Source organism: Saccostrea echinata, unplaced genomic scaffold, assembly GCF_033153115.1.
Source record: "Saccostrea echinata isolate AGI-Se365-2 ecotype Australia unplaced genomic scaffold, CSIRO_AGI_Sech_v1 ptg000009l, whole genome shotgun sequence".
NCBI classification, from domain to species: domain Eukaryota; kingdom Metazoa; phylum Mollusca; class Bivalvia; order Ostreida; family Ostreidae; genus Saccostrea; species Saccostrea echinata.
In genome coordinates, this window is record NW_026889758.1 from 39,554,228 (window position 1) to 39,564,529 (window position 10,302).

A 10,302-nucleotide genomic window follows, 5' to 3' on the forward strand; every position below is an offset into this window, starting at 1 on the left:
ATGAATGAAAAGATGCTGAAATTATTCTGAACTGTAGGACACTCTAAGGACATTTGAATTTTTTTTTTTTAAAAGTTCATCAAAAACAACATAAACTCATGTATTGATGCTATATGGTCATCTTTGTCTCTTTTAACAGCAAACTGCTAGAGTGGATTTGTCAAACAACCCATATGCTGAGGAGAATTTTGAGTTTTATGATCAGCGTTTATTGGATGCTGTACAGTCCAACAACCCTCTAGTTCATGAATTCTTTAGAATCCTTGCCCTTTGTCACACAGTCATGCCAGAAGTCACAGGTAATATAAATGACTGAATTGACTCACTATGTTAAGTGCCCCCAGTAAAACATCTCACCTTTTCAGAATAAAGAAGACTTTTCTTTCATAACATACTATGGTTTATTAATTATTCATTACTGTAGTAGCTGTTGTATACTTCAATTCTCACCACTGTTATTCTGGTACTGCAAACCTCTAACAATCAAGTGTCACATTGTTTACCCTACTCTCTGTCACTAGATGGCGTGTTGGAGTATCAGGCCCAATCCCCAGATGAGGGAGCCCTTGTGTCTGCGGCAAGAAACTTTGGCTTTGTTTTCAAGGTTTGTGTTGCCATCAATGGAACTTTCAAGTTGAGACAGACTTTTAAAAAACTACACTTATAAAGACTTACATATTTATTTAATTAATGTTTTTACACTGCCTATTTGTGAGAGATGGACACATTTTTCAATGCAAATATAGAGTCTGAATTTGGCAAATAGAACCCTATCTGATTGAATCAAATAGAAGTGAATTTCAGTTTTTAAATTAAACTGAAAGCAAAGTTTTTATTTCTGTTTTACAGTCACGAACACCTCACACAATCACCATTGAGGTCAATGGAAAAGAGGAAGTTTATGATTTACTGTGTATCCTGGATTTCAATAATGTCCGAAAACGAATGTCTGTAAGTATGAAATATAAGTATGTAAATATATAAGTATAAATATGTAAGAATATCTGAAATTATCATTTGTATAACATCTTTGAATATTGGCTTTGGTGAATATTTTCTGACCCTTCGAAGCATATTTATTTGTTAATACATGTACATGCTAAGAATTTCTATACAGACCTTGTGTCAAGGATGTTCCTCTGATGAAATTCATACTCCATTTTAGGTGATTGTGCGAAAAGATGGTAAGATGCAGCTGATGTGTAAAGGAGCTGATAATGTGATATTTGAACGACTAGACAAGAAATGTGCAGAATCGAAAGAAATCATCACCCATCATTTAAATGTAGGTTTTATAGTATCTACAGAGAGATAAGTATGTTAAAATGGGAGTGGGTTTAAATACATGTACAAGTAATCTATTTATCATTTGCTCTATGTTAGCAGCCACCTGTAATTAATGGAGTGAAAAAAAAATCAAGTGAGCTCCAGGTTTTCTTAGGTTTTGGAGGATTAATGAAATACTAGGTATATATATCAATGCCTATGAAATGACATCATCCTGATAAAAATTCATAAATAACTCTTTGTAGGAATTTGCCAATGATGGTCTTCGAACACTTTGCTTGGCTTCAAAAGATATATCGGAGGATTTCTGGAATGTGTGGAAGGTCAAACACCATGAAGCAAGGTAACCCTGCTGATCAGTTAGCATCTGTAAAGCACACATAACTTTACTTTTACAAAAAATACTCAACAAAACAGATGATATATTGTGTTTGTTTCTGACAGCACAGCCATGGAGGACCGAGATGAGAAATTATCCCAAGTTTATGAGGAGATAGAACAGGACATGTTCCTGGTTGGATCCACTGCTATTGAGGACAAATTACAAGATGGAGTCCCAGAGGCAATAGCTAATCTAGCAGCAGCTGGCATAAAGATCTGGGTGCTTACAGGGGATAAACAGGGTACATACTGAATTTGTAAAACCGATCTGTGTCTCCTTGATCCTTCAGAATGTAAGGAGTGTGATATGGTTTCAGAAATGTGCAACTTTGCTACATGATTGATTTACTTGTACAAAGGGACTGAGAAAAGAGTTCAATGTACAGATTATGGTAACATCTTTCAGAAACTGCCATTAACATTGGATACTCCTGTCGTCTGCTTACGGATGAAATGGAGGAAACTTTTATTGTGGATGGAGAAACAGCTCCTGAAGTCAAGAAACAGATGTCGGACTATCTCCGTGCCATTAAAGACCACAAGGCAGAGAGACAAAATGAGGAGAGGGTTCACATCGCCAACGGAGGAGGTGTCAGTTTTGATGGATCCACAGCAGACTTAAATGTAGACATGCCAGGTGTGGACTTTGCTCTAGTCATCAATGGACATAGCTTGGTAAGTCAAAACTTTAGTAAGACTTTTCAGAAACAGTATTTATTGTGTAAATGTGATAGATTTTTCTTACAAAGCTAATATTCTCATTTCCTTTAAAGACACACACTGTGTGCAACATAGCCCTTAGTAGCTGCTGTTGGTAACAGGGACTCTTGTATTTTTAGTACCATGCTTTGAGTGCAGAGCAGGAGAACCTGTTGGTAGAGTTAGGCTGTAGCTGTAAAGCGATTATCTGCTGTCGAGTCACTCCTCTACAGAAAGCGCTGGTGGTGGATCTTATCAAGAAAAGCAAGAACTCCATTACACTCTCTATTGGGGACGGGGCTAATGATGTCAGCATGATCAAGAGTGAGTCCTGTATTTTATGCAGAAAGAATTTTATGAAACTGACTGTCACATTATAGAATATTTTTATATGTATTCATTCTCTCCTATTACCTTTAAGGTTACCAGGCTTATTGTATGAAACACAACATATTCGTAAATGTATTTACTTGCCATCTGCATCAATTATTAAAGGATAAAACACAATTTATACATGTATCATTCTTTGTTTTTGCCTACAGCTGCTCATATTGGAGTTGGAATCAGTGGACAAGAGGGAATGCAGGCTGTTCTGGCTAGTGACTACTCAATAGCACAGTTCCGATACTTAGAACGTTTACTTCTTGTGCATGGACGCTGGTCGTACTTTAGAATGTGCAAATTTCTGAAGTATTTTTTCTATAAGAACTTTGCCTTTACACTGTGTCATCTGTGGTTTGCATTTTTCTGTGGATTTTCTGCCCAGACTTTATATGATCCATATTTTGTGTCTTTCTATAATGTGTTTTATACGTCCATACCAGTTCTAGTCCTGGCATGCTTCGATCAGGTAGGGAAATATGGGTGGCAAGCCATTCATTTTGAACAATTTTTTGGCAAAGAAATCTTTATTATGATAGAATTTTTATACGTGTTTTTTCATTCAAAGAATAAAAGCACTCATACATACAAATATATTTTATTGTTCATTTATTATTCAGGTTGCACATATTTGAAATTCATTTCATTCTGAAATTGAAAAAATAATTATTCAGTGCTTACACAATTAGAAAACATACTTTTAAATGGAGTGGAAGTTTAAAAGTTCAGAAGTACATAGTTTGTGTATATACACATGTATTCATTTTTACTGATAATGTTTGACTTTCTACAGGATGTCAATGATTACTACTCACTAAGATACCCTAAGCTATATACACCAGGACTGCTGGACTCCATGTTCAACAAGAAAGTGTTCGCTTTCAGTGCAGGGGAGGGAATCATCACATCATTAGTGCTCTTTTTCATACCTTACTTTGCCTTTAAGTATGGCGTCCACTATGATGGCACAGATCTAACTGATCACCAGTCACTAGGATGTGCTGTTGCTAGCACACTAGTTGTGGCTGTTAATTTAAGGGTAAATTTATATCTTTTGACGATTTTTTTTACTAATCTCATACATGTAAATTACAGAAGATTAAAGATATTGTTTATACTGGTATTTGTTTTCCCATAGTTTTTACCTGTAAAACCATAAGCTTTTTTGAATACAGTAAAATTTTATTTTAATTTCCTACTTTGGTAAATATAATTTTGTTATTTATAGATGTTAAATAATTCCTTAAAACACTGATAATAGTTTATACATTTGTGTATAATCTTTCTTATTCCAGTGTGCAATGGATATGACATATTGGACAGCTTTCCATCATGTGGCAATATGGGGGAGTATTATATACTACTTTTGTTTCATAACAGCCATGTATGCAAGTTCCTTTAACTACACATATGAAGGTGTCGCCTACCAGGTGTTCTCATCAGCCCAGTTCTGGTTTACACTGCTTCTAACCTGTACCGTACTGCTGTTACCTATTATTGCCTATAGATTTTACTATATAGATGTCCATCCAACGCTCTCAGATCGCATCCGTCTGAAGCAGAGATTAACAAAGTCCAAATCACGCTCAAAGGATCTTCACATAAGACGTGCCTCCACTCTTCGACGCAGCACAAGATCCTTGCGTTCGGGTTATGCTTTCGCGCACCAGGAAGGCTTTGGTGAACTTATTACTAGTGGTCTTAATATGCGACAGCGAGTGGAAAAAAGTGAACAGAAAAACTCTGTAGAGTTGACTAAGGTGAAAAAGATTGATACTCCACCCTTGCCTGATTATAAAGATTTGTACCAAGAAAATAATAATTCTAATGGCGCCTCAAATGTTTCTGTTGGCGAAAACAGTACAACAGCAGTAGTGATAGAAAACCATCAACATCTTGATCATCATCATGATCCGGATAGACATGTTGTGTTCTGTGAAAAGCTTTAATGGAACATTTATAGTAAATTAATTTATTTTTGAAAGTAAGAGAGACTTTTATCTGTTGTTGTTTTAGATAGGGAAGTTGTTAGCTAGAGGAAGTTAATGATGAGTGTTACTTTTCTTTTGTCATGTACCTGGTACCATTGCATATTAACAATCAGGTTCTAGAATTTGTATCATTATTTTTAGAGACAACAATTTTTCTTTATGTATGAATATATTACATTTGTATTTATGATTTAATCAACAAAATCAAATACTGGAATATTTATATTAAATTACATTTTTAGCTCACCTCGACGAAGTCGAGATGAGCTTATGCTATACCCCCGGCGTCGGCGTCGGCGTCGGTGTCGGCGTCGGTGTTAGCGTCGGCGTCCCAGGTTAAAGTTTTAGGAGCAAGTCCCATTCCCATGTAACTATAAGCCCTACCTGGACCAAACTTGCATGGATGATGCATCTAGGGATGGACACTACCACACTAGCTTCGGATGCTGGATCTGACCTAGATTTTCCGGATGAGTGACCAGGTTAAAGTTTTAGGAGCAGGTCCATTCCCAAGTAACTATAAGCCCTACCTGGACCAAACTTGCATTGATGATGCATCTAGGGATGGACACTACCACACTTGCTTCGGATGCTGGATCTGACCTAGATTTTCCGGATGAGTGACCAGGTTAAAGTTTTAGGAGCAAGTCCCATTCCCAAGTAACTATAAGCCCTACCTGGACCAAACTTGCATGGATGATGCATCTAGGGATGGACACTACCACACTTGCTTCGGATGCTGGATCTGACCTAGATTTTCCAGATGAGTGACCAGGTTAAAGTTTTAGGAGCAGGTCCATTCCCAAGTAACTATAAGCCCTACCTGGACCAAACTTGCATGGATGATGCATCTAGGGATGGACACTACCACACTTGCTTCGGATGCTGGATCTGACCTAGATTTTCCAGATGAGTGACCAGGTTAAAGTTTTAGGAGCAGGTCCATTCCCAAGTAACTATAAGCCCTACCTGGACCAAACTTGCATGGATGATGCATCTAGGGATGGACACTACCACACTTACTTCAGATGCTGGATCTGATGTAGATTTTCCAGATGTGTACCAGGTTAAAGTTTTAGGAGCAGGTCCATTCCCAAGTAACTATAAGCCCTACCTGGACCAAACTTGCATGGATGATGCATCTAGGGATGGACACTACCACACTTGCTTCGGATGCTGGATCTGACCTAGATTTTCCGGATGAGTGACCAGGTTAAAGTTTTAGGAGCAGGTCCATTCCAAAGTAACTCTAAGCCCTACCTTGACCAAACTTGCATGGATGATGCATCCAGGGATGGACACTACCACACTTGCTTCGGATGCTGGATCTGACCTAGATTTTCCACATGTGAGACCAGGTTTAGATTTAGGAGTAGTCTCATTCCCAAGTAACTATAAGCCCTACCTGGTCCAAACTTTCATGGATGATGCATCTAGGGATGTACACTAACCAATCTGCTTCGAATGCTGGATCTGACCTAGATTTTCCACATGAGTGAATTTTAGCCATATTTTAACCAAATTAGCATGGATGATGTATCTAGGGATGGATACTTCCAGACTTGCCTTGGATTCTGAATCTGACGTACATTTTCCAGATGAGTGACCAGGGTAATTTTTTGGAGTAGCTATATAATATTATGGCCTGTTATGATAAAACTTGCATAGATGGTGCATCTAAGGATGAAAACTTCCAGACTTGCTTTGGATGTTGGAACTGACCAAAATTTTCTTGATTACTAAACAGGTCAAAAGTTTTTTGAGCAGATCTATAATTAAATCAAACTTGCATGGATATTGATCTTGGGATGTACCCTAACTAGAAAAAAAATATGATGTGAAATTTGCCTTACATGTAGATAACGTTCGTCGAGGTGAGCTTCGTAATCTTTGATTACCTATGTTTTTGAACATGGAAAAAGGTATATATTTCTGGTTTTCATTTAAAAAGGACATTATTTCATGTTGTAAAATTCACATAGAAGTGCCAATCGATATTTTTCTTTCTTTTTTTTAATATTTATTCTCACTTACTATGGTTAAGTTATACATGTTATTCACTTTAATTTGTTTTCTTCTTTTTTGGATTTTTTTCTCTCTCTCTTGGGCTTTGGATCCAAGGAGAGTAATAAAAATGGCCACCATATGTGGTACATTGTTGGATCTTTATGTTGTTGTTTGGGAACTACTTCTTGTGCATTTATATAAACTCTGTTGACAGGATGTTATTGAGAGCATATAAAAGCAAGAGTACTTTTTAGCCATCTATTCCTCATAATTTAACATTGATGTATACATTGATATTTATCATTTTTACCTAACCTTTTAAAAACCTTGTATTTTTTGCATTTTTATTTATAATAAATGTATGATTGGGCATATATCATTTTAAATGAATTGGAATAGCTAATTTCTTCAGTGGCAATATGTCCCTTTTGTGATAATTAATGTATTAGAAAAAATTAAATATTTGTTTGCCAAATCACATTGGATCAATTTTAGTATTAAAAAAATTAAATATGTAGGTTTCATTTTTTGTTTTTAATAAAAAATGTTTGATTTTCTTTAAAGGGATTTGAATCATATTTTCATAAGTCAAAATATATTTGTTAAAGAAATGTATTTTAAGATATTATATTTTTATAAGGAATAACAATGCTAACTTGCTGTCAGGTATCAGTATTCTTTGAGAATTGTCCAGCTGCTCAAAATTGTATTCAACTTTTGCCATCCTTACCAATTTTTTTTAAGGCATTAAAAATAGTAAAACTATACCCTGAAAAATCTCAATATGTAAATTCATGTTTGATTGAAGGTATCACCCTTAGACGTTTAGAGCTTACTTTGATTCATGATAGGTGTTCAGTTTTTTTCCAAGAGAATTTTTTTTATTTAAAGAATGTGAACATTGTGGCCTCAAGCCTCTAATTAATAAATGACCCACTTTGACTTACAGTCTTGTTACATTGAATGATGTGTAGTGCTTTTTTTCCAGGCAATCACAAAGTCTAAATAAATTTATGTAATTTGTTGTATTTTAAATATTAACACTATTTGAAGTACCAGTATAAAGATCTTCTTTGGTTCAAAAGGTATAAGTCAAATAAAATGGCTTTTAAAGGGCCAGTTGAACACAAAATGTAAATGGTTTGACAAAGCTTTCTCCATGAAAATCAGTCTTTCAAGTACGACAAAAAAAAAAAAAACAAAAAAAAAACAAACAAACAAACAACAAATTAGATTTATGTTCTGAATAGTCCAATAAGTTTTAAAGCAAATGGGAGAGAGGCCTAGTTTATCCATGGATACGGGTACCAATTATTCTTGTATGTTAATTGTATCAGTTTCTGTTGAGCAAATTATTTTTATTTGTGTTATTTCTTTCTGAGTCAGAGTAGAACTGTTTATTTTTAATTTACATATCATCATCATCAGAATCTGTGCTTTATATCTTTCTTGTTTTTACTTGTTAAACTATCATTCATTACTTTATACATGTACTTGGTTTACAATTAATAAGGGTGTATATTGAAAAAATAGTCACAAAACTGTAAATGTGATTTTTTTTTTTTTTTTTTTTTGTGTTTGGAATGTAGCTGAGACATCTACCTGTGCAATGCTGTCCAAAACTTCCAAATGAAAAATATTGTAAAATGAATTTGAAAAATGAATCGAATATCTGTTCATTCAGTGAAGTACTGCATGTGTTCTTATTTTATATACATATTTAATCACATTATACACTAATATAAAGTATTAAATTATTAACTTCACCAAATGATAAATTCACATACATATGGTGAATGTTCAAACTGATGGGGCTAATTTATGATGTGATTACCAAATCATAACTATCAGGTATGCTGATTGAATGTTAAAGTTCTAAGTTCACACTGTGTGACGTGATTTCTGTAGATCTTCTTGACTTCAACTGATATGGTAATTCTCTTGTGTGTCCTTGATTTTCTTACAGTTGTAAATTACTAGGAAATACAGTTCAGAAATGAAGAATTCAAAAATTAACTTGTACATTTTTTCTTTATTTATTTGATTTCATTCCCTGTCATGATCTATGATTTTTGTTAAGTTTTATTTTTGTTCTATAAAGTTATAAAATGTTTGATGGCTATTTAGAGTTGCCCTCAGTTTTACCTTTTACTTCTTACCTTCTAGTAAAGTTTTTGATGTCTGATTGAGGCAATAAATATATTTTAATTAAATTTGTGAATTTATATTGTTTTCGACTCATTTATTCTTATACAAAAAGATATTTTTAATGTAATGCAACATCCTTTTTTTCGATTCTATATAAGATCCCACTTGAAAAAACTCACTTTGGGTCAATCAATTTGCTCAGTCTTGTTTGAACATGTTATGTAAAATACATAATTAGGCAGCAGGCTTTGCTCATATATTCCTTACTTCCTATGTTTTTGTTGTGAGGGGGTTGTGTCAAAGTATATACACAGGAAGATCTTGAAAAAATTCTTTTGAAAATCTTCCATCAAAGAACATAAGCTTTCTTCCGATATTATTAAGCCCCCCGTTCGAAGAAGGGAGGGTATATTGCTTTACTGTTGTCTGTCGGTTGGTCTGTCTGTTCGTCTGTCAGTTCACCAACAGTTTCCATTCATTTTCTTCACAGAGGTTGCACATACTGAAATGAAATTTGGTATACAGATTTATCATAAGAATATCTAGGTCAAGTTCTGTTTTGGGTATGACGGAGCAATTTTTGACAGAGTTATGCCCCTTGGACTTAGAAAAATTCCAATTATTTGCAGTTTCCATTCATTTTCTTTGAAGAGGTTGCACATACTGAAATGAAATTTGGTTTACAGATTTATCATAAGAATATCTCGGGCAAGTTCTATAATGAGTATGATCACGCAATTTTTGACAGAGTTATGCCCCTTGGACTTAAGAAAATTCCAATTATTTGCAGTTTCTGTTCATTTTCTTTGCAGAGGTTGCACATTCTGAAATGAAATTTGGTATACAGATTTATCATAATATCTAGGTCAAGTTCTGTTTTGGGTACGATGGAGCAATTTTTTACAAAGTTATGCCCCTTGGACTTAGAAAAATTCGAATGATTTGGAAGGGGGGGGGGGGCTAAGTGTTTCACAAACATCTCTTGTTTACAATTTACTTTATTAAGTCTGTGCAATTTGTAAATGAAAGTCCCGATGTGGCCAAAATATGGGTACTCCTCAGTTTTATCCAGTTTTAATAATTTTTCATAAGGTAGTTCTCAATTTTAAAAGTTCATAGAGAAGTTCCAATTTTGATTCCTTTATTTTATTGAATTACTAATTGTTAAACAATTTATTTTTCCATTATGTTTTTAAGATAAGTGAAAAGACAAAAAAACCCCTCACATATGATCTGAACTCTCTCTAAAGTTCTGCATAGCAGAGAGACACTTAATGATCACTTTACCTGGTGTCTGTCCATCTATCTGTCTGTCACACCTTATATCTGGAGAACAACCGAAAGAACTCATCAATATGTATCAGCATACAAGGTTTAATAAAAGATCTTGTGAATAGTTTAACACAAA

General features: G+C 34.6%; 2 protein-coding genes across 3 annotated transcripts in view; one reads left to right on the forward strand and one right to left on the reverse strand.

Annotated features, from left to right (window-relative positions):
* Nucleotides 1–4,962, forward strand: part of LOC133182360 (phospholipid-transporting ATPase ID-like) — a 38,832-nt gene extending 33,870 nt beyond the window's left edge. The window contains exons 13-23 of one of the 2 annotated variants that reach the window (XM_061317173.1): nt 140–299; nt 522–604; nt 850–951; nt 1,166–1,285; nt 1,533–1,630; nt 1,732–1,910; nt 2,075–2,343; nt 2,508–2,691; nt 2,910–3,217; nt 3,542–3,787; nt 4,044–4,962. In XM_061317173.1, the coding sequence (XP_061173157.1) occupies nt 140–299; nt 522–604; nt 850–951; nt 1,166–1,285; nt 1,533–1,630; nt 1,732–1,910; nt 2,075–2,343; nt 2,508–2,691; nt 2,910–3,217; nt 3,542–3,787; nt 4,044–4,697 (2,403 nt within the window). In that variant the 3' untranslated portion in view covers nt 4,698–4,962. The remainder of the gene's footprint in view (nt 1–139; nt 300–521; nt 605–849; nt 952–1,165; nt 1,286–1,532; nt 1,631–1,731; nt 1,911–2,074; nt 2,344–2,507; nt 2,692–2,909; nt 3,218–3,541; nt 3,788–4,043) is intronic. The other variant, XM_061317174.1, reaches the window with a different exon arrangement.
* The window catches only part of LOC133182373 (B9 domain-containing protein 2-like), a 613,772-nt gene that overhangs the window by 168,078 nt on the left and 435,392 nt on the right, over nt 1–10,302 (reverse strand). The window lies entirely within an intron of this gene.